Consider the following 25,777-nt stretch of genomic DNA (forward strand, 5'->3'; position numbering starts at 1 on the left):
CAATTTAGGCAAAACCAAGTCCAAGACTCAAGTTTTTGACACCTACAGTTCTTGGAAAGAGGCCTCTAAGTGTGAATGATGGGGACCATTAGATGTGAAATTTTAAATGTTAGTTGTTTAAAGCTAACGTAGAGTATCAGGACGAGCTGTCAGAGCTCTGGGGTTGCCACATCAAGAGTAGCCACGTACGTTGATACGTCAGCTGTTCGGTTTATATTCATCTGTGTTACTGTCTAGATTGACACGATGGGCTGAGGCTCCACACATCGTATACTGTAATTCTCTTGCTTTTGTTCGTAGTGAGGCATAAATGGATGATGAGGTAGAACTTTCAGAAATTTTCATTAACTTAATTTGAGACTAACACAGGGTAGTAATGTCTCAAGCATCTAGAATGCTTGAGAGGTTAGGGTACTCTGGCTCAAGAATTCACTCATTTGGCAAACACTGAGTACTCTCTGTGCCAGGCATCATGCAGCTAGACAGTAAGGAACTGACAATTTATAGACAAGTAACTCGTCACCGTAGCACAGGCGAAGTCAAGTAGCCAGACTTGAAAAAAACGATGTTTAGGCCTTTAAAATTAGTTTAATAGTTAATAGTCACATAGCCCTGTCTTAAAGTAAGATTTCCCAAAGGGAAAATGTTCCTACACTATGTTCATTAACACGGCCAAGTCTTTATTGGAACACCTATTGGACCTAAAGTACTGTAACCCGGTCCCATCACTTGCCAAGTCAACAAGCTTTGAAAGAAGTCTTAGAAAACATGATGGTAACATTATTCCTGTGAAAACACCTCTGACATGTCACATGTTATGTGTATGGGTTGTCATGGCGGAGTCAGTTTGGGTTAGGCAAGACAAAAAGCATCATTCACCACCGAATGAAAATTAATCAGAAATGTCAGAAGCCAGGTGTGATTCTGGAGAAAGGGGGTATCCAGAAAACATTTACTGAGATCTGATTGAAAAAATGTATAAACTTCAATTTGTCCCTGTATCTTTTAAGCAAAGATTTTATGTTGAGGCTGACTCCTTTTTTTGTTTGTTTAACACATTGTAGTTAGAAAGCACAACACTTTAGAACTTCTTGTGAAGTAACTAATATATAGAATAAATGAAATCACTAGTTAACCTAGCCTATAAGTTCTTAAATAACAAAAGATTTTATCTCAGGCAGATTTCAGATAGGTCTCCCCTCCTTCATCTCATAAGCTCCGATTAATCTAGGTCATACCTTTTAAAGTGCACGTTTTGAGTATACGTAACCTTCATCTTCAGATTCATACTAGTGTATGATGCTAGAAGGTGCCAGATGCTTGAATATTTCCATAGGATGCTCTGCATTCTTACGTATTGTTTACTTTGACAAACATTAAGGTATATAGTGTTGCTTTTCCTTTCAAAATATGCATTTGAGTATTTCTTTTTAAATATTTGCCTGGATATACATAGAGCCCTATTTTAATAATACATGGTGAACATCAAGGGCAAATAGGATGTGATTTAACCAAAATTAGCTTTATAACAAATATGTGTTTTCTTCTATAACAGAGATACCTACCAAGTTAAAGAATAGATGCACACATTGTCTTGTAAAGTAGTTGTGTACTGTGTGTGCCAGGAATACACACAATACACAACTATTTTATAAGACAATGTGTACTTATAAAGTATTTGTGTACTCTAGGTACTAGAGATAAATCAATGAACAGCATAGAAAAATTTCTTACCCTTTTAGAAATAACTTTGTAATGTGAGCTAGAAGGAAGACAGTATACAAATAAAATAAATATCATCTATTAAGTATTCAGGAAAAAAAATAAGATTAGCAAGAAGTGGATTGGAATACTACTAATATTTAATGTTACTAGGAGTGTTATAAGTCAAGAAGTTGAATTAAGTTTAAAATTGTCATCACTTCAAGTATACTAGACTCTACCCCCACCCCCTAGATTTTCTGAATGTATGCAAAACAGAGTTCTCTGCCTACCCATCAAGAATTATCTTCTACAGAAACTTTCTCTCTCCCCTTGCTGTACACAGTGAAACACTGGACAAAATATATTAAATAACTGTTGGCAGGCATTGGACCATAGGCAGCTCAGGGCTGTGATTCCCTAAGAGAAGGGAAATGAATGAGGCAACCCCCACCCCCCATCCTAAATGGCCTGAAGGCAGTTTCCAGGCCCAAGAAGATGGGGAACAACACAGCCCTGTGTTGAAGGGCCAGAGATTACAGTTAAGGCAGCTAGAATTTGTGAAGGACAGTAGCAGAGGTGGGAGCTTCATAGGGAGAAAGAGCTCCTGATAGCTGCAGAGGACGATGCCCCTGAGCCCTTGGGTAAGCACTGCTTTGCTCATGTGTGGGGTAAAACTCCACATTGTGGGCAAAGAACCACTGGAAAGCAGTGGGTGGAACCATTTCCACAGCTTACAAAGGGCTGGGGCTTAGTCCTTGTTCCCACTGGCAGAGTAGAAAGACTTCCTAATACAAGGGAAATAGGATAGAGTCTATAGAAGAGAAATAGATAACAAGGCTAAATTATCCCTGTGTCAAAGTCTGCCCTGGACTTGCCCTAACAAAGCTTACAAGCAAGCCTTGAGAGAGAAAACTGATCCAAAGTAGCATAACTGCCCGTCAGAACAAGTTCAACACCTTTAACAAAATCCAGCACCCCAAAATATAAAACTCACAGTGTCCAGCATCCAATCCAAAATTACCGGAAAGGCAGAAAAGCAGTAAAATTATGACCTATACTGAGGCAAGGGTGGTGAGAATCAACCAGTAGAAACAAACCCAGAAATTACAGATGGAATTAATAGACAAGAAGGGTAAAACAACTGCAGTAGTTATATTCCCTGTGATCAAGAGTGTAGAGGAAAACATGAACATGTTGAGGAGAGGAATGGAAGTAAAAGAAGGACCCAACTGAAACTTCCAAAGTGAAAAATGAAGTGTCTAAAGTGAAAACCACACTGGTTGAGGTAACAGCATTTTAGAAACTGAAGAAGAAAAGATCAGTGAACTGGAAAACATAGCAATATAAAGTATTCAGTATAAGGCAGAGAGAGGAAAATGGCTGAAAAAAAAGTGAAGAGAGCCACAGTAAAATGTAGAAAAATATCAAGTGGACTCAAACATGTATAATTGGTGTTTTAGAAAAATGGGAGTAGGAAAAGAAAGAAAAGAATGGCCATACTCTATAAAAGATAACTAATAAGGACCTACTGTATAGCACAGGGAACTCTACTCAATACTCTGTAATGGCCTATACGGGAAAGAATCTAAAATAGAGTGGATATATGTATATGTATAACTGATTCACTTTGCTGTACACCTGAAACCAACACAACATTGTAAATCAACTATATGCCAATAAAAAAAATTTTTTTAAGCCAGATTTTTTCCAAATTCGATGAAAATGATAAATCCAAGATCTAAAATGCTCAATGAATCCCAAAGAGAAGAAACATAAGGAATACTACAGGTAAGACCTATCACAATCAAGTTGCTGAAAACTGTTAATAAAATCTTGAAGGCACCCAGAGAAAGAAGAGGCAGTTCCCCTGAACAAAAATAAGAATGAAAAAAAAAAAAAAAACCGAAAACAACTTACCAGAAATGCTGCAAAACCGAAAGACAATGGATTGACATCTTTAAAGTACTGGAAGGGAGGAAGAAGGAGAAAAAAAAAAGGGAGACTCTCAATCTAGAATTCTATATCTAGCAAAAATATCTTTCAGAAATGAAAGAAAAGACCTATTTCAAACAAACAAAACTGAAAATAGTTATCAATGGCAAATGGCACAACAAGAAATGTTAGTTTTTTTGGCAGAAGGAAAAAGATACCAGAGGGAAATTTGGATTTACACAGAGTACTCTGGACATGGTAAGAATAAGGGTAAATATAAAAGACATTTAAAAAATCTCTTTAAAAGATAATTAACTGGTTAAAGCAAAATTAATAATAATTACACGGTTTATAATATATATAGAAGTCAAATATATGACAGCAACATCAAGGGCAGGAGGGAGGAATTGTAAGATTTTTGCATTGTTTATCCCAGGAATTTAGGGTTGGTTCATTATTCAAAAATTGGTTGATATATTTCTCCATGTCTCCTGCCATATCCATGGATTGGAAGGTGTGATATTATTGAGATGTCAGTTTTCCCCAAAATTGATCTATAGATTCAGCAGTTTCAATCAAAATCCCAGATTGCTTTTTCTTTGTAGAAAAAATTATATATGATTATGAAAGTTTGTATAAATGCCCTCTCCCAGAGTTGGAAATTGTTTTGTAAAATAGCAATGAAGTATAATGAAGAGAGTTTTCAGCACAGTGTAGACTTACCCATTCACTAAGGAAATGACTTACCCTCTCCAAGTCAGTTTCCTTATTTTACAAAACGGGGATAATTATATCCACATTGTAGTGGTTGTGTGTGCCAGATGATCAAGTAAAATAATATATATGAGAATGCTCTACCTTGAAAAAGCACTATATATGCCAAAATCATTACTAATTTGGTTATTAAGGTGCAGATGTTTATCTTATTTTATAAATCTGTTTTGAGTTTCTTATTTTTAGAGTGGTATCCAAGCAGAGGATTTTATGCGTTTAGATTGCTAACCTAATTAAACTTAATATATAACTATATGGCTGAAGGGTGCTGACTTTCCTAGTACCGTAAATGAGATGCACTTGCTCTGGTCACACAGGTTTATTCTTGAAAAGTTGCTTTGATAGGTGGCATCTATAGGGTTTCCCATTCAGCATAGGCTTCATCCACTAGATAGCAACACATTTGTTTGTTGAATGTATTTATATTATCTCTTCCCCAAAACCATTAGAGGCAGGGCTGGTTTATTTTAAGCAGCAGTCTTCAGGCAGAGTCCTAAGGCAGATCTGTCCTTTCATTTGTCTTCCTTTAGCTAGACAGCAAGTATAATAACAGAGCATTGACCCTGGTCATTTTTAGCTGCAGTTCTCAGAGTTTTGTTCCTCAGCATCACCTAAGGAATACACATTGTTTTATCTACTTCATGGATAGATCTTTTCATCAATAGTAATAATCTTATTGACTTAATAATCAAGTCAGATCTGAATTCCCAGCGCACTCAGTATCAAGCCATTTTACTCTCTCATTGATTTTTTGATTATGTGTAAATGGATTATCTACAGATTTTTCATGTCAGACTTTTTTCTGAGATATCCCTTACCCCCTATTCTTGTCCTTCAGCCCTTAATTTCTCAAGGAATGTAAACAATTTTAATAATAGCTGAGGTTGGGTAGGGGGTGATAATGATAATTCTTCTCCCTATGTAGAATGTATTCTTACAGTGAAAAGTGGCATTTGAAATCTGTGCCACTGCTTTCCTCTTTTACCAGATTTATAAGGTTTTAGTAACACACAGAAGGACGTGGTTACTTGGTCTTGGGGCTGAGTCTCAAGCTAATAAGTGTCTTGCTCCTGACCTGACATTCTTTCCATCGTCACATTATGTCCCAGTGCTGTCATTGTCCCCACTTGATTCTTCTGTTATATAATATCCCTGATTTCTTTGGATGATATTCTCACCAAATATAGCCAGATTGTAAAAGTCTTAAGACAGAATATGCACAGAGGAAAATATTTTTGTGTGCAAGACCTTTCATCCATTTTTGTTAGTGACTCATTTCATCTGGGGGTTGTTCAAAAGATTATTGCACTATGCTAGATGCTTAGATTTTTTTACCCAAGGACTTCATAATCTAGTGACCCAAGATTTCTTTACTTACTCCAAATTTCTTTTACACATACAGCTAACAGACAAATATTGATAAACGTGCAAGCACTCAGGATGTAGAATTTTTATGATCCTTTACTGAAGAAATTACCAGAAGACAAATTTCAGCCAAATAGGAGGTGAATGGAGAATTGTTGGCAAAGAGACTGGCATCTAGATGTTGAATTAAGCACTCTCTGTAGGACTAAAATCAAAGTAAAAGTGATTGTCGCAAAATCGAATATAAATGTTTTAAATTCTGCAATGTAGAAATAACAAATAATGAAATAAAAGGTCAGAGAGGAAGAGGAGAAAAGGTGAAAAGTGCTGTATGCATGCTAATATCCTCAGATTTTATAGCTGGGAGATTAAAACTATCATTTAAAACAGAAAGATATAAGTATCTTTAATGGTTTTTTAAAAAGCAAACAGCAGTAAACATTGTAAAATCAATTAAAAGTGTGTAGGAGGATGGTAGAGAGGAAATGAAAATATTCTCATTTATCATTGCCCTTATTAGAGAGTTAATGAGTGTAACCATATTTATATAGTTGTATACATAAAAATAACCACAAAAATAGAAACATAAGCCTCTAAGTAATCATATAAAATACAGAACATAAGGCAAAGTAAGCGCAGACCATAATGTGAAAGATTTTTTAAAAGCATACTACAGAAGCTCAGAAATTAATTTTTAAAAACTACCACTTACAGTAGCATCCAAAATGTGAAATACGATCTTCATTATTTTCAGATGCCATATTTACATATTCACCTACTCACTAAAATTTATTGGTATCCCCAAAACCAATACTTATGGCACATTCACAGCCATTTGTGGGGATGAGCAGCATATGATGAGAAATTTGAGTTGCCACCTGAGGTTGAACAAAACGACACTCTGCCTGTTTGACAATTAATTATTTGTAAGAAGTGTGTATTAAACAAGATGTCTTTAAACAGAAACACATATAAAACAAGGTTATGTATTGATCAGCTGACAAAAATGTTGTGACTCACGACTCACAGGAACCTTACCCCGTATTTCTCCGAGGTATTCATGAATTCACTGTTTGCAGCAACTTCATAGGACATAACTATGGTGAATAACAAGAATCAACTGTACTTAAGGATGAAGCTAACAAAAGATGTGCAAGACTTGCATGCTAAACATTACAAAACATTGCTGAGAGTTTTACCACATCTCCAAATATATGAAGAGATAGTCCATGTTCATAGATCAGGAAACTCAGGATTGGTGTCAATTCTTCCCAAACTGATTTGTAAGTTCAACACACTCCCTATCAAACTTCCAGCAGGCTTTTTAAAAAAGAAATTAATGTTTACTTGAAAATGCAAAAACCTAAAAAAGCCAAAACAGTTTTGAAAAAGAAGAACAGAATTGGAATACTCACACTAACTGACTTCAAGACTTTTTTTAAGCTACAATAATTGAGACAATGTGGTACTGATGTAAAGATACATAAATAGATCAATAGAATAGGGTCCAAAAATAGGCCTGCATGTACATGGACAACTGATTTTCAACAAAGGTGCAAAGGCAACTTAGTTGAAAAGTTTAGCGTTTTAAACAGGTGGTGCTGGACCATTTGGGTATTCATATGCAGAAATATGAACTTTGATCCATTCCTTTTACTGTGTATGAAAATTAGCTTAGGATGGATCATAGACCTAAATATAAAACTTCTAAAAGGAAACATAGGGAAAAAAATCTTTGTGATTTTGGATTAGACAAAGATTTCTTAGATACAAAAGCAAACTTGATTTGTAAAAGAACAAATTGACAAACATAAAAAATAAGAACTTCTGCTCTTTGAAAGAAACTGTTCAGAGAATGAAAAGCTATGCCAGACTGAGAAAAATTTGCAAGTCATATATATGATAAAGGATTTGTATTCAGAATATATAAAGAGTTCTCAGAACTCAGTAATAAGAAAATAACCTAATTTTTTTTAATAGGCAAAGATTTGAACAGACATTTCACCAAAGAAGATATATAGATGGCAAATTAGCACATGAAGAGATTCTCAATGTCATTACTCATTAGAGAAATACAAATTAAAACCACAATGAGATACCACTACATACTCATAAGGATGGCTGAAATGAAAAGATGACAATACCAAGGGTTGGCAGGACGTGGAGCAATTGGAACTCACGTTCATTGCTGACGGGAATACCAAATGGTACAACCAGTTTGGAAAACAATCTGGCAGTTTCTTGAAAAGTTTAACATACACCTACCATATGTCCAGCTATTCCACTTCTAGGTATTTGATCAAGAGAAATGAAAGCATATGTTTATACGAACACTTGGACATAAATGTTCATAACAGCTTTATTTGCAGTAGCCAAAAACGAGTAACCTGATATCCATCAACAGATGAATTGATAAACAAATTTTAGTTTATTCCTACAAGGGAATACTGTCCAGCATAAAAGTAATGAACTATTGATATGTGCAACTAAATGGATCAATCTAAAAATAATGATGCTAAATAAAAGAAGCCAGAATTATAAAATAGTACATAGTGTAAGATTTCATTCCTATAAAATGACAGAAAGTGCAATCTAATATCTATAGTGATAGAAAACAAATCATTGGCTGCCTGGACATGAAGAAGCAGCTGGAAGGGAAGTATGAATTACAAAGGGGCATGGTGAGGAAACTTCTGTGGGTTATAGATATGTGCATAATTTTATTATGGTGATGGTTTTATAGGTACATAAACATGTTGAAACTTATCAAATTGTACATTTTAAATAGATGCAGTTTATTGTGTCTCACTTAGACCTTAGTAGTTTCTATAATAAAAGGCAATAATAGCAATACAGGCAGAGAGTATAGATATATCTTGTACCTATCAATAAATGTGACTCTTCTAAACTTACATATTAAAAGAATTGGATCACGTAGAAAAATACAGTTATAGGCTGTATATAAAACACATCTAAAACAAAATGATCTAGATTGGGGGTAAAATTATGGAGCATACCAAAGAAATGCAAACAAACAAAAAGAGTCAAAGTTACAGTCTTAACATTAAGGAAGATTGAATTCATGGTTTAAAAAAAAGGTATTAAGTCAAAGAAAGTTTCTTTATAATGAAAAGGGATACAACCCAATGAAGACCTAAGAGTTGTGATCATTTTGTATCAAATAACAGCATCACTTTCTCTAAGCAAAATGTATAGGAAATACAAGGAAAAAGAGAAGTCTTGCGTTGTATGCTTGTGATACGACTTTTATATGCTGAAAATAGAAACTTATCTGTATATGCACTCACGACTGTTCAGATAAGTGTGCAAGTAATATTTTTAAACAAAAAGTAAAATCATAAATGTACTAAAGAATGGAAAATTGTTCACTTTATTTGGGATTGAGGAAAGCCTTTCTAATTATGAGGTAAAATCTGGAAATGAGAAAAAATACTGATGTTTCACTATATAAACTTCTAAAAATAATCTGTATGGCAAAAACACATTAAATAAAGTCAAAAGCCAAATGAGTGGTGGGAATTTGCAGCTCAGATCACGGACAATGGGGGTAATATATAAAGAGTACCTACAAATCAGTATGGAAAAGACCAAAAGAGTAATGGACATAGATATAAACAGTTCACAGTAAAGAAAAGAGATGACTTTTTTTTTTTTTTTGGTGGTACGCGGGCCTCTCACTGTTGTGGCCTCTCCCGTTGCGGAGCACAGGCTCCGGACGCGCAGGCTCAGCGGCCATGGCTCACGGGCCCAGCCGCTCCGCGGCATGTGGGATCTTCCCGGACCGGGCACGAACCCGTGTCCCCTGCATCGGCAGGCGGATTCTCAACCACTGAGCCACCAGGGAAGCCCAAGAGATGACTTTTAAGCATTTTAAAACACATTCAGCTTCAGTGATGATAATAGCAATGCTTAAAGCACAGTGATATCATTTTCACATATCATACAATACAGACCATAACACTTAATAACTCTCTATGTTGGTGAGGGTAGGGGAAACACCCTCTCATATACATCTGGTGAGAATCTAAATTGGTATCATCACTTCTACGAAAAGTAGTTCGACAATAACTATCAATATTAAAAGTGCACATATCATTTGATCCAGCAATTGTATCTCTAGGAATTTATCCTATAGATATATTCCCCTGTATGCAAATTGAATACATGGATATTCGTTGCAACATTGCTTGTAAAATAGAAAATTTATTTCTTAATTTTTTTGTTAAGTTTAAAAGATTGAAAAATCAGGCTATATCTACACATCAAAAAGAATGAGGAGGCACAAATAGCCAGGTGATGCAGACCATTGTACATGTTGTATTGTTAAGTGAGAGAAGCAGGGGACAGAACTCTGTGGACAGTGTGCTCTCATTTCTGCCACCTGTGCTATGTTAGCACAGACACCGATATTCCCTGAAAAGATATACATGGAACTAGTACTAGAGGCGCTCTCTGTGACCGAGGGCTGCATTGGAAGGGGCATACTATTCACTGGTAATGTTTGGTACTCTGTGCACGTATTACCCAATTAACAATATTCTCTGCCTTCCAAATCAATCAAGAATCTGGAGGCCTCTGTAAAATTAAGTGTTAAATTATCTGATAGAGATTATGAATGCTTTAGTCATAAATAGCTGGCTGTAATAGTAATTATTATGTGTTGGGCACTGGACTCTGGGTCCTTTACAAACATCATCTGAGTTTTTTCAACAGCTCTTCAAGGCAAGTGTTTTACTTTACAGGTTAAGAAACAGGTTCAGAATACGACCCAAGGACACAGATAACAAGGGCCCTTTTAAGAAGTTCAGCTGAATGAGGCTTGAGGAGGAACATTCAGATGTATATCCAAACTTCTTCCAAAAGCGTGTATGAATGCTTGGGGGAGCAGGGGCAGGCACACATGTTAGGTACATATATGTTTCCTTGTACTTCAGCCATTGTCTTACTCAAAGTTTTGTATATTAGGATTGGAACCTGCATGATTCTAGCTGGCCTAACATCTTGAAAATGCCAACTGCCAAGATAAATGTTGTCTTTTGAGAGTAAATATCTCCATGTCTCTGCATAACTACGACGTGGCCTTATCCAACTGGTTTTACTCCATAACGAAAATGAGATCCTGCAGCAGACGGGCAAATTTTAAATCAAGGCCAAGCCTTAAAAATAAAAATCCAAGTAAAATGAGGGGAAAAATTGAGCCTCCCCCCTTCCCGTTTTTTTTTTCTTTTTAATGTCTTTTAAATGAGACCTTTTGGTTTTTTTCGCTATAGGTAATCAATAAGGTTTTGTATTTCGTTGTATTTTGAACTAGGGTAAATTTTAGTCTTTTTATTCTTCAGTACTCAAGGGATCGTTCTGACAGCTGATAAACTGGCCCACATATTAAAATAATTATATGGCGGGTCTTTGGATATCTTGGTATAAAATCGATTTATGTCATATTCAGTTTATAGTATCTGGAACAACATATCATGGCAACAAATTAAGGCTTGCATTTACTGTTGGCTCACTGTAACACATAGTTTACGGTAGATACCTATGTATTTTCTCTCCAGTGCTCTTTAGAAACAAAATATACTTTTTTTTACCCAGTAAATGCATGATTTATATAAAGTATATTATTTATAAAAGTATATACATGGAATAACTGAACTGATTTTACTTTTTCAACTTAGTCATTTTGTAAGGTACTTCATTTTCATTTATAATTCATATTTATTAGGGTTCATTCTTTCAGTTGGCTTCGTCTCGTGTGGCAAGTAGATCATATGTATGCAGATACTTAAATATTCAGATAAGTAAATGTTAGATGTTGCAGCAGACAGATTCACACCCATCCCTTAAAGCATTGTCCATTGACTGACTAAATATCTCCTCTTAAAGTTCACCAACTCCTGTTACAGGAGACCACGGTTAGGTTTCTGTCTCTCTCTCTTCCCTAGTCTTGTTTGTGTACAACAAAGAGATAATCTCATCATTGTTTTAATTTTCACTGAAATACTTAGCATTTCACAAATACATTGCATCTTCTTCCTTTCTTCCTATGCCCCTTCTTGCTCACATCTAGAACCATAAAATGTTCCGAAGCAAATGCATTGCTGTTTTGATGAATGAATTTGTTGGAGGTCAGTTTCTTTATCTCCTACCAGACGAGTGTGACCCCGCACCCTTCCCCAGGTGACCACGGTGGTCCTTGCCACAGGGTTAGACCCCCAAGGTAGTCGGCACTTCGGACATTGGACATCTGTGTGGGCACTGAGATGGCTGGAGTGCCAGAGCGCTACCTTACACTAACAGGGCTGTACCCCTTCCTCGTCCTCTCCTGCTTTGGGGGAGCTGCCATGCAGTCACTGTGGGGAGATGTCTTTGAAAAGGGCGGACTTTCAGAGTCACCATTCGAAATCGACCGTCATCGATAGTGACCAGTGCACACGTGATTGGTAACGTAACCTGTTCGTGTGTCTAGATGTGTGTCCTAGTCACAGCATTGCTCTGTGGGAAAACTGCACATCATCCCTATTTTCCAAAAGACAGGAGACAAAATCACGGAAAGAGGAGATTGCGCATTAGGTTAGCTTAATAGGTTTAAAAAGTACAGTGACATAATCTATACAGACTTGGATCTGAACCTGTCACTTGTTCAGGACTTTGTGATAAACTGGGTGGATATAGAAGTAGCTAAAGCATCTTTGTCCTCAGACAGGACTGACCTTCCTGGACCCAGGACCAGCACTTGTAAGATGACAAAACTGAGGCACAGAGCATTGAAGTAACTTGCCCAGAGTCCCCAGCTGGTCATCAGTGGAGTGGGAATCCAGCCTGATCTGTACTGTTAGCCATGCAATGTACTGCCTGAATCGAAGGCAGGTTTAAAAAGACAGGAGTTCCTGCCCTCAAGGAGCTTTTCATTCCATCAGTGTAAAGTGGTAAGAATTCCTGGGGGACAGATCTCTGCAAGGCCCATGGACGTGTTCCTGCCCAACTCTCCAGCCACAAGCCTTCGGTGTGTCTTATTCTCCGAACTATATAGGTCATCTCTTGTGACTGGTACCACCGACCAAATCCAGCTTCAGTGTAATTAGGAGTGACTCCAAGTTAGGAACACGTTCTCCTCAAACATTCTCACCCTCTCTAGCATCTGTGTTTGCTGGATCGATTGACCGCGGCTGCCCCAGCACTATGCATGCACGAGGTTCTCTGCCAACGTTTGTCGAATAGCTCAGTGAGCCGATCCCAGACGGGCATGGGAGTGGCCCACTGCTAAGTTCAAAGCCATTGCTTCTAACAAATAGGCTTATCACTTTTATTTATTTATTGTACAAAACACCGTTAATTTTGATGAAATCCAAGTTAGCATTTTTCTAACCATTTTTCTGATGGTTCAGGCACCCATTTGAAATATGGCTCCTTGAAAAGAGAGAGTATTTTAAAGTGTAGGTTTATGCAAAATAAATTATGAATTCCTTTAGCCACCTCCTCTCTTTAGAAATAGCACTCATATGTATTTTATACATAAATTGACAAGGATGGCAGAGATCTCATCTTCCTTGTAGCAATTTGAACCAGACTGGTTGAGGATTTATTGCCTAATTAAACTTGTCAGCGTGACATAAAAGTCATTAGTTCTGGAAAAACATGTTTTTCATACCAGGATTATCTTTAATTAATACACTCAATATCTAACATATATTTAAAGCCAAACAGAATAGTAATCTCTAAAGCCTGTGTTACGGACCACAGGAAGTGATGGTAACCCCTTGGGTCAGGGAGCAGTGCTTTAAGTGCAGGTTTATATTTGAGGAGAGACAATGCTGTGTTATACATTGTTCCCTCTGCTTTGCATACAATGAAATCAGTGCTACTGACACTGAGTCCTTCTGTTGATAAATTATAAAGGTGATAACCAAAGACTCCCGTGAAATGGTTACAGTGGGTGAGTGACTGAACTAGGATCCAAACCCGGGGTCCAGTGTGTGGTTTTTCTCAACATCAGAATCCACTGGCCATTGATCTCTGTGATGTCCACACATGGTCTTATTCTCCTTTGCTAAAGTACCTGTAAACTTGAAGCTCAGCAGGATAAACTGGGTAGTCGTATTGATAAACCATCTGTCGTGAATATTCCCTTTTGTCCCGTGTCCAGACATGTGCTGGATCGTCAGTGGATATTGCAGCAAGGCGAAGCAACGCCAGAGACCTCACAGGGCAGCTGCCAAGTGCCCGTATGTGCTGATACCCTCTAGTTCCCAGCCCCACCCACACTGCCCCAGCATCACAGTGGACACGGGGCTCTGGGTAGTAAAATTATTCATCAGGTATTTCCGATATGCTACAGAATTCACAGCAAACCCGTTTATCTGCTCATAAGTGCGCACATTTCTGCTCTAAACATAAATACCAGAAGGTGTTTTTGAACGAAGAAGGTTCCGTTCCTTGGCCCTTTTCAGTCCTATCCCAAAACAGATTCCATTATTAAGTTTTTCCATACCAATTAACAATGTTGTCCCTCTAGCAATCCACCCTGTCATAGAAGGCTTGTATTTATAACCAGAAATGGCTGCCAGAGATCAATGTAGTCGTTTTCCAATTTATCAGGTCCTTTCTGTGGTAATAGTTTGTTGTTTTTTTGTTTTTTTTTTTTTTACGGTATGCGGGCCTCTCTCTGTTGTGGCCTCTCCCTTCACGGAGCACAGGCTCCGGACGCGCAGGCCCAGCGGCCATGGCTCACGGGCCCAGCCGCACCGCGGCATGTGGGATCCTCCCGGACCGGGGCGCGAACCCGTGTCCCCTGCATCAATCCACCCTGTCATAGAAGGCTTGTATTTATAACCAGAAATGGCTGCCAGAGATCAATGTAGTCGTTTTCCATTTTATCAGGTCCTTTCTGTGGTAATAGTTTGTTGTTTTTTTGTTTTTTTTTTTTTGCGGTACGCGGGCCTCTCTCTGTTGTGGCCTCTCCCTTCGCGGAGCACAGGCTCCGGACGCGCAGGCCCAGCGGCCATGGCTCACGGGCCCAGCCGCACCGCGGCATGTGGGATCTTCCCGGACCGGGGCACGAACCCGTGTCCCCTGCATTGGCAGGCGGACTCTCAACCACTGCGCCACCAGGGAAGCCTGTGGTAATAGTTTTGCCTAGTTATTTATTTAAGTTGTACGATGGGCTGAAATATTAACTTACAAATTAGAATTAACAGTTAAAGTGGCTGAAAATAAACTTGCCTAAAACATGCAGAATAATTGGCTGGGGAGCCTGTACTTAATCTACTGTGCCTTATTAAAGAGTGCTGAGTTATGGACATCGTTTAGAAGGCTATTGAGAACACAAGCTCATATTATGTTTCTTGGTGGAACCCAAAAGACAAAGGGGTCTCTGGCTCCATGAGTAGAGTGTACAGGACTTTTCCTGGGATTGTCCCTATCTGATGGGCTGTTAGAGCATCTCTGGCTTCTTCCTGAGATGTTTCCTTGGAAACTGAAAGGTGGGGTGCGGTGAGCAGCATCAGAGAATGCCACCATATTCAGACACATGATGCAAAACTCTTCAGAGCAGCTCTGTGAAAACTTGAGATTTATCTGGAAAAGTTTCCTTGAACATGTAAGCCACACCAGGTGTCTGGCGCTCTCTTTTGAGAGGCAAAAAGAACATTAATTCCATCTACTCCCAAGGAGAGAAACTACAGAGGGTGCTGCTGTTTTCAAAAACACATTCATTAGATTTAGTCCAATGCTGTGTGGCACAGGAACAGTAACTGTGGTTCTGTAACAGCATCCTGGACATCTAGACAAGGGCGATTGTCAAACTCTCGCGTAATTTGGTTCTAAGATATAGTAATAGAAGATATGGTGTGGATTTGGAGAAAAGGAATTTCATTTCATTGGAAACTCAGATTCACACGCACACACATATTACATCCCCTTAAATGAGGCTGGCTCTCGTTTAGTAAGGCATGCCCCATTAATGTACATGCTGTGTGTGGTTTGTCAAAGTTTTACATCATAGCTTCCAACACATCTGGTTGTTTTCTTCTCCTGTCTTCCTAGTATCTCTTCTATTCCTGCTCCAAATGCATAAGGACTAAAAATTGTCCATGTGACATGCTTTGTCTTCTCTGAAAGGCTTTGAATGCTTTACAGATGGCTTTTATATGTTGATCTATAAATATTAATTTTAAATACTAATACAAAATTTTCTTCTTAGTCATCCGACAACTGAAGATTATCATAGTAAAAATATATATTTGTTCTAACCACAGACAACCTCTTAATATGTATTCAGGACCTCATGAAAGTGCCATCAGAAACATAACCCCTGCTCTCTGTAAAGGCACCATGCTACCTATACCTGTACCAGGCCCTGGGGCATAGGTAAGGTGAACACACAAATCGCCGTGATGACTTATGTGATAAGTCACATAAGACAGAAAAGATGCTCTGGCACCAATAGGCCTTGAAAACTGATTGGTCCAGTTGTCTTTAGTTGTGTAGCTAACAACTGCAACACTTAATGGCTTAGCAAAAACCATTTGATTTTGTTGATAATTTCGTGGGTCAGGAATTTGGGAAGAGCTCCACGGCAGTGTCTCTGATCCATGTGGCAAATGCTGGGGCAACTGGCACTGGAGGGTCCATTTCCAAGGTGGCTCCTTCACTCACGTGTCTGGGTCTTGCTTCTCCGTGGCCTCCCTCTCCCCACATGGCATTTCAGTCTCCAAGGCCCTCCTCGTAGCTTGGGCTTCTTGTAGTGTGGTGGCCTCCAAGTAGTTAGGTGTCTTATAGGATGGCTCAGAACTCCAAGAGCAAGTGTTTGAGGACAGCAAGGGGAAGCTGCAAGCCTCCAAGTCCCGTCTGTCACTTCTGCTGCATTCTGTTGGTCAAGCAAGTTACTAAGGGCAGCCCAGGGTCAAGGGAAGATGAATTAGATTACACCTAATCATCTCCAAAGTAGAAAGTTATGGGCTATAAAGGAGCTGGTTGTAAAACTCCTTTGGGGAATAAATCAGTTTTGTAATTACTGGTTGCCCAGCAACTACTTGGTATTTGAGGAGAAAAAGTGAAATGTTGCACATTGTTTATTCTACTTTGTATTTGATTTGTGCCTCAATGCAGTAAAATCAGTGAGCTTGGCTTTGACTCACGGTTAGATTTTAAGTATGACAGTAATAATTAACTGTATCTGGACAACAGTGGCAAGAGAGGGCTGAGAGATGACACGGAGGTTTTAAGTATGAGTGATTGGAATATGGTTACACTATTGACTAAAATAGGAAACCCAGGAGGAGAAAAAGTTTGAACTGAACAATGTAATGATGCTTTACACTGCAAGTAGCAAAATACTCAACCAAAAGCACCCTAAAACCCCTCATTTTTCTCACAGAAGTAGTCAGGGGTAGATAGTTTCCGATTTGGTTCAACTCAAAGATGTTGGGGCCCAGTTTGCTTCTCTGAGAGTCTTTTGACCTTCCTTTCCTGTTGCCGGATGGCCACCTCAGCTCCAGATATCCCTTAATCATCATTCATTTCTTCTATTAACAGAGAAAGGAAAGGATCTTTCTTGATGTCTCCCATTCCAGGAGCTCCACACCAGATTTCTCCTAAGCCCCACCGGTGAGGATTGGGTCACCTTTGCACATGCTCGCTTCAGAGGAGGCTGGGAGAGCTGTTCTTTTCATTTTCAGGCTTTGTCATGGGCAGCCAGCTCAGCTAGCAAGGTGAAGGGCATTAGGTAGGCAACCATCGATGTCTGCCTTGGTGATGAATCCCATTTTCTCTCCCTACACAGTTGATAAAGGCTCACTTAGCAGCCTTATGGAGCTTGAATTAAATGAGCTAACTCATAACTGTAATAAGTTAGTATTTTTTAGAAGCCAGTTAGTTTCTCATCGGGCTTTCTCCCTTTTTTACTTTGTGATTGAACACTAACCCCACAGCTTCTTAATAAAAGATTAGAGTATTTTACTTATACTTTTAAAAATTGATTGAAAGCTCTTTGACTTCCGTGAATACATGTACCTATCTCATTATGCATCTTGCAGGATTGCCTTTCTGGTATCATTACATATTATATATCTTTTTAAGTGCCTTATGTATGTACATAGGGGTTTATAAGAGGAAGAAAATTCTGTAGACCTTGTGAACCATGTTTGTTTTAAAGTCTGGAGGCTTGGAGGACTGTCAGTTAGTTGAAATTGAACAAGGACAACCAGTTCTAGCTGTTCCCCTGAATGACAGAGAATGGCTCAGCTGAGCCGCGCCTGTGGCACAAGTAGAGTAACCCTAAGAAAGCATCTTCAACTGGGAAGAAAGTGTCCTGGCTCAGAAAGGGCCTTGGTTTGGGCACCTGGGTGGGGCAGTGCTGAACTTCCTAAACCAGGTAAAGTTGGAATCTTTCCTTCTCTGGATTTGTAATTGTAAGTGTCTAATTTGTAATTGTCCAATCGTGATATTTTTAACCCCATAAAATTCACACGTAATAAATTTGAGCTGAGGGTGTCAGTGTTGGTACCGTTGCCGGTGAAAGGTAAGGGAGAGGTTGAGAAGACCCAAGGAAAGAAGCTCCAAGTCTCATCTTGAATCTGTCGCAGTCCATTCACTCATCTGACTTTCCTTGAATGCCTGCCGTGCCCTCACTGCTGGGGCTGGAGACCACCGAAAACCAGACCTGCCTTTGAGCACTGGTAGCGACCTAAGAGGGAGTCAGCAACCCTGGCTTCTCATCACAGTAGGAAAGCAAATATGGCCAATCAGTATTGTCTCCTAGGAAAGTTGGTTGGGCTAGCTCTCCTTACCATTTTCAAGCGCTCGGTCCCCATATTTGAACTAGTGTAGTGAAATCACACTGTGTTGTAGTAGTTGTGTTGGTACTGGACTCTACTGAGTGCCAAGAGAAGGCCTTACCTACTCTCCTTTCTGATATTTCAGAAATAGATTTCAAAGCAACTTGGTGCCTTGGGGAGATGTTTATTTCCAAAATAACCTGAAATGGTCAACTCAAGTCAGTGAATCTGTAATTTACTAGAAGCTGTATTTCCAGGAGCCATATTTTATTTTATTTTATTTATTTTTTTTTTTTGTGGTATGCGGGCCTCCCTCTGCTGTGGCCTCTCCCGTTGCGGAGCACAGGCTCCGGACGCGCAGGCCCAGCGGCCATGCAGGAGCCATATTTTAAATATTAAAATTATTGCTGAAAAATTGATACTTCTAACCCCAAAGAAGCTTAATGCCTCATATACTTGCCAGATGGAAAGCAAACATTGAGGTCAAGCTTAAACTCTCCCCTTACCTTCCTCCAAATCCCCCAAATCTGGCCCCACTGTGGACTTTAATGCACAAACAAGATCATGTGAGCCCTAATTCATGGCATCAAAGGGAAGTGGGCGCCTCTCCATTTACTTCTGAGGAGCCCGGAGGTGGCCTGGATTTCGACTACCCCCTTTTGCTCCAACCCCCAGTCCTGGCTTAAACCCCAGTCTTCTGGGGCCAGCTCATCTCCATGCTTCTCCCCCCTGTGGGTGCAGACTGTTGGCCTCTTTGCAGGAGGGCCTCCCCTCCCAGCTTAGCACTCACAGAGGGAGACCACCGCCAGACTGGAAGTGACTTAGGTGGGTCACACCGATTCTGAAGTTCCTCAGCCGTCCTGCCACAGGGGAGTTCATCACCTGCTGCTCAGAGCCCCCTCCACCTTCTGGGACTTGTTTCTCCCTGTAGGATCTCTGTTCCCACTTCTCCATCTTCCCCAAATCCAGAGGTTTCTAAAATGTAGCACATAGTTAAGATGTTCCTATTCAAAAAGTCTCAGAAAACGTGTTTTCTTATCCTTCAAAGTGTTCACCTTTCATAACTCTGCTGATCCACGTTTAAACCACGTTTCAAAAACTGGCGGAAGTTTGAAATTGTAATTTGTCTTTAAGTGGGCTCAACATTCAAGGTCACCTGGATCCGGCATTCAAGGCCTCGGGGTCCCCACACTTTCTTCCCTGTTGAGGGTGGCCGGGCAGGGGCTGGCCAAGATCTTTGTGCTCCCTTGGCTCTGGGCGGTTCCCAGGTATGGCACTGGGCTCGCTCTCCCTATAAAGTCTTATTCATGCTTATGATAGTCTGGGCCACAAGAGTAGTTTTAGAATAAAACACTCTAGAAGAATTGGGCAACTTAGGACCTGTAAAATGCATATTTCCGGGGCTTCCTAGAGTGGCATGGAAGCTGCACTAGGTCGTGGGGTGAGCACAGCAGGTCTTCCTGGGGTGTTGATTTCCCAGCAAACTTGTTTAAATATTTAAAATGTTTAAAGGTTAAAACTAAAGGCATGTTAAGGAGTAGAATACAAAATTTAGACTAATTTCAAGGTAAGCTGTTTCAAGCGTGAGAAGCTTCACTTCTAGATTGCTCTCCCAGACATCTCCAGGGGCTCACATAACTCTCCCAGTTAAGGCAACCTTGGTGGAAGTTTGAGAAACACTGTACTTAAGAGGGTACCATCATACAAAGATGTCGAACATTTTTAAAGGTGTTCTGTTCTGACACTTGTTAACTCCTTCTTTTGCAGATAATTGGCAAACTACAGACATTCTTATTTTGTGTAGTGTGTGTGCCAAGAAAGTTGTGTTTGAGTTGGTGCACTTGTAAATGGAAAACTCTTAAGTGCAACAGATACTTTTTAAGGAACTGTAAAATAAGTTATTGTACAAATAACCACCCCCCTGGTTATCAGTTTTGTAAGTTTGAGTTTAATAAAATTATTTTTAAGTGGGTTTTTTCACTTAACTATAAAGATAAACAAGCATCCACTTACCTTAAACTGGAAATAATTCTTTATTAATTTGACTTTCAAAAAATGTCACTTATATCAGTACCACTGAATTTATGTGACTCAGACCAATGAAAATTTAAGATTATATTTGTTACTGGAGTTGAGTAGTCTAAGAAGTATTTTTTTTAGCTTCCTAATCATATTAAATGTATAAATAATTATTATTTCTAATACTTGCGTTATCTTAATGAAGCATGTACAATAAAACATCATTTTAACCATGAAGTACCTGAGGGCAGATGATTGAAGAACCATGAGATTAACCAGGCTAACTTCAATGTTGATTAGGAATGTTGTACTATTTATTACTCTAAGCAATTATATTAGTTCAGAATACATTTTCATTTAGGGGCTATATGTATGTACAGCTACTTCCAAATGCTGTCTTAGTCTTTGTTGGTCTTCATACAGTGTGATTGTTCAATAAATGTTTAATAGATAGGCTTATTAAAGTTTTATTTATTATACTTAATGTAAAAGAATGGAAATGAAGATAGGTTAAAGTTGAATGGACAGGGTAATTGAAATAATTTGGAGTATAATTTAAATAAACTTCTTTGTTAATTTGGAAATTTTAAAGTATGTGACCACAATGTAAAATGGGTTGAAATATATCATTATGGAGGAAATAAGAACATCATCATATTACTGGTTTCTGGATTCTTTGAAAAAGACTATTAGCTTTAGTGTAGTCTAAAAATAGAGGCAATAAAACTAACTTAGCTACCTTATTTATTAACTCAATAAACATCTGGGTTAAGCAAGTGCTTATACAAGTTTTAAATGAGATGTAGAACAGAGTATAAGTATGATTATCATTGGCTAAAATAGTACATTATTATATGGAAGTGTTTATAGAATTTTACTTTTTTTCAATGATTCTTTTACTCTCATAATCTCCATCGTGTAGGAAAAATACTATTACAAAATGTTCCTGACTTACCTGTTTCAGTGTGAAATAAATTAAGAAATTTTAAATCATATTAGTCTGAAAATTCTGTCACTGAGTTAAGGTAACATGGAGAAAGTATATGTTTTTCTAGGACTATGATTAAGTCAGGTCTTGGAAACTAGTGAATTAACTTTGATTTGGCTTAAGTAAAATATTGTTCATGTTAAGGATGAATATTTGGTAAACCCAGTATTATGACTGCTGGCTCCTCTGTAATTCAGGGCACAGCAGGGACAGGCTCTGACCATTAGGAAAATGCTGGCTTGTGTTGGGGTTTTGCTGGTAGAGTGATGTCTCTTAACTACAAACAGAATTGTGGTAAGTTGTTGAAATGAAATTCTAACAAATTTTTATATATTTTATTTCATTATTAGGCTATCAGCTGCAAAGGTCAACACAGCATATCGTACACTCTGTCAAGGAATCAGACTGTGGTGGTCGAGTACACACATGATAAAGATACGGATATGTTTCAGGTAACATCTTTCTTTTTTCCATGGAAATTTTTAGCACATTTTTCCTTCGATTCTCTATTTTGATATGTAGTCAGAACTTCTAGCACAGTAGTGTTTGGTGATGTCCAAGGGGAAAAAGGTGAGGATAATATTTAAGTTGTTCCTATTTGGTTTTCAAAAGACTAAAAAAACACTTAATTCTAAAAATGCAGAAAGAAATTATAAAGACTACATTCTCAGATCTCAGTGCAATAAAAAAGAGACTCTAAAAACAAGAACAAACATTTTTAGAGCCAGCTACTTTTAAAAGCTAACATGTTCAAAATACTTCCTAAATAACACTTGAACCAAAGAGGACATCAAAACTACAATTATAGGCCTTTTAAAAAATAACTGTGGAAACATTTAATAGCATAACTCATGAGATGTGACTGATGTTGTACTCGGAAGAAAATGTAAAAACTTTTAAGTGCTTTTATTATTTGGAAGGAAGAAAGAAACTCAAGGAACTAACATTGATCAGAAAAAGTTCCTTTTAAAAAATGACAGTAAGAAAGTAGAGGACAGTTTGAGAAGGATACATGTTAACTCTTCTCTAAACGTTTGATAGATTTCCCCTGTGAAGCCATCTGGTCCTGGACTTTTGTTTGTTGGGAGTTTTTTAATCAGTTTCAATTTCAGTACTTGTGATTAGTCTATTCATATTTTCTGTTTCTTCCTGGATCAGTCTTGGAAAGTTGTACCTTTCTAAGAATGTGTCCATTTCTTCCAGGTTGTCCATTTTATTGGCATAGAGTTGCTTGTAGTAGTCTTTTACGATCCTCTGTATTTCTGTGGTGTCCATTTTAACTTCTTCTTTTTCATTTCTAATTTTACTGATTTGAGCCCTCTCCCTTTTTTTCTTGATTAGTCTGGCTAAAGGCTTATCAATTTTATTTATCTTCTCAAAGAACCACCTTTTAGTTTCATTGATCTTTGCTATTGTTTTCTTTGTTTTTATTTCATTTATTTCTGCTCTGATCTTTATGATTTCTTTCCTTCTACTAACTTTAGGTTTTGTTTGCTCTTCTTTCTCTAGTTGCTTTAGGTGTAAGGTCAGGTTGTTTATTTGAGATTTTTCTTGTTTCCTGAGGTAGGATAGTATTGCTGTAAACTTCCCTCTTAGAACTGCTTTTGCTGCATCCCATAGGTTTTAGATTGCTGTGTTTTCGTTGTCATTTGTCTTTAGGTATTTTTTTGATTTCCTCTTTGATTTCTTCATTTATCCATTGGCTGTTTAGTAACATGTTGTTTAGCCTCCATGTGTTAGTGTTTTTTACAGTTTTTTCCTGTAATTGATTTCTAATCTCATAGTGTTGTGATTAGAAAAGATGCCTGATATGATTTCAATTTTCTTAAATTTACTGAGACTTGATTGGTAACCCAAGATGTGATCTATCCTGGAGAATGTCCGTGTGCACTTGAGAAGAAAGTGTATTCTGCTGCTTTCAGACGGAATGTCCTATAGAAATAAACTATACTCCAATAAAAATTTTAAAAAAAGAAAGGACAGGCTCAAGAATAGTTTTAGTGGTATATAATTGAAAGTCCAGAAACACATCAAAAGAAAGCAGAAGGAAGGAAATAATAAAGGAAAAAATGATCAATTGATTTTAAAAGAAGGGAATTAATAATATATCCAAGATTTGGTACTTTTTTTTAAAATTGAAGTATAGTTGATTTACAGTGTTGTGTTAGGTTCAGGTATACAGCAAAGTGATTCAGTTATACATGTATATACACACAGAAATATATTCTTTTTTCAGATTCTTTTCCATTATAAGTTATTACAAGGTATTGAGTATAGTTCCCTGTGCTATACAGTAGGTCTTTGTTGGTTATCTGTTTTATATATAGTAGCGTGTATATGTTAATCCCAAACTCCTATTTTATCCCTCCCCCTGCTTTCCCCTTTGGTAACCACAAGTTTGTTTTCTATGTCTGTGAGTCTGTTCATGATTTGGTACTTTAAAACAACAGGAGATTAAAATTAAGGCTAATAAAGGGAAACAGCAAACACAGATTCAACCAGGAGGCTTTGCATTTCTATATGGAGAGTTAAATTATTAAATAAATGATGTTGAAACAAATGTCAAAAAAGTATCGTAGATACATCAAAAAGGGGAAATAGGGAACTCCCTGGCGATCCAGTGGTTAGGACTTGGCGCTTTACTGCTGGGGCCCAGGTTCAATCCCTGGTCAGGGAAATAAGTTCCCGCCAGCCACGTGGTGGGGGCAGAAAAGGGGGGGTGGGGATAAATAGTTCAGAAAAATAAGAAAACCTGCTCAGCCTCGCTTATGAAAACAGAAATGTGAATTCAGATCACACAGAGGTACCATTTTTCACTTACCAGATTGGCAGAAATCCAAAAGGTTTTGTCAGAGGTGTGGGAAGCAGATGCTCTCCTACATCCTATAAATTAGTCTGACCTCTATGGGGCAATGACTTGGAAATACCTATGAAAAATACACAGTGCTTGCACTCTGGTTCAGCTTTTCTTTCTGTTTACCCCAGAGATACCCCTGCATACATCCAAAATGACATTTTTACCAACTTATTGCTTGCAGCATGGTTTAATAGTATAAGATTGCAGACAACCTAAATGTCCTTTAGTAGAGGACCAGTTAAGTAAACTCAGGTACAGCCATGCAGTGGAGGCCTCCAAGGCTGTACAGCAGAACTAGGAAAAGCTCACACAGCCTCATACAGTCACAAAAAGAGCTCCAAACATATTTAATGAATTAAAATTAATATAATTAAATATACTGAGGTTTTGATAGTATTATATTCAATTAAGGTTACTTAATGTTAATAAATTAATGTTATTAAACATATTCAATAGCATATTAATTATTAGATAGCAAATTAGTACAGTTAAATGATTTAAATATGCTTGTATGCTTGAAAAGTCTCCAAAAGGATAAATAAGACATTACTAATAGAGCAGTGGTTTTTGTGGGGAAGAGAACTGGGCAGGGTGGTATCCAGGGAGGTATTCCATGCTTTTTTATCTTTGAACCTTGTAAATGTGTTAGCTATTTAAAAAGCCTGAACAATCCTATGTAGATACATAGATGGATACATAGATTGGTAAGGTGAGTCACAGTCAGAGATACAGGCATAGTTACTTAAGTGCCAGTACATCAAGAGTAACATGTATGGTATTTAGACACATTATTAACAGTGGTTTTACTCTTCATGCCATTCCATTTTATAATATTCTAAAAGTTTTTTCCTTCTCATTCTCCCAAAGAAAAAGCTCTCCCTAAATAAACATCTGCATATGCTTCCTTGTTGATATTTTTATGGAACTCTGTAATAATTTCTTTCTTTAATACTTTCCAAAGTTATACATCTTGAATATATAAGATTTTTTATTAATGTGTTACATAGGTAGAAGATTCTCAGTACTAAAAACATAAATCCAGAAAATTTTACAGTTGTTGGTGGGACATTTTTTTACCACTTAAAATCAACAAGTTACTGTGGTTGCACATGTTTGTTTCATTACTATTCTTCAGTGACATGTTGTGACAGAAATGGTGTGTTCTTCACTATTGTACAGTCACATTCTACTCAAATTGTTCACTCTCTTCCTTCTCATCTAATGCAGAATTAATTAAAGATTTAGCTGGATTTTTTCAGCTTCCTGTTCTTTTTTTTTTTTTTTCCACTTATTGTGGTAAGAACACTTAACATGAGATCTACCCTCTTGACAAATTTTTAAGTG

At 37.9% G+C, this 25,777-nt stretch overlaps 1 protein-coding gene across 4 annotated transcripts in view; it reads left to right on the top strand.

The window, feature by feature from the left end:
* Positions 1-25,777, top strand: part of PELI2 (pellino E3 ubiquitin protein ligase family member 2) — a 207,476-nt gene that overhangs the window by 154,981 nt on the left and 26,718 nt on the right. For all 4 annotated transcript variants that reach the window (XM_024134062.3, XM_055088449.1, XM_055088446.1 and 1 more), the window contains one exon: positions 21,927-22,028. In XM_024134062.3, the coding sequence (XP_023989830.1) occupies positions 21,927-22,028 (102 nt within the window). The remainder of the gene's footprint in view (positions 1-21,926; positions 22,029-25,777) is intronic.

This window comes from Physeter macrocephalus, chromosome 11 (genome assembly GCF_002837175.3).
Source record: "Physeter macrocephalus isolate SW-GA chromosome 11, ASM283717v5, whole genome shotgun sequence".
Classification (NCBI taxonomy): Eukaryota; Metazoa; Chordata; class Mammalia; order Artiodactyla; family Physeteridae; genus Physeter; species Physeter macrocephalus.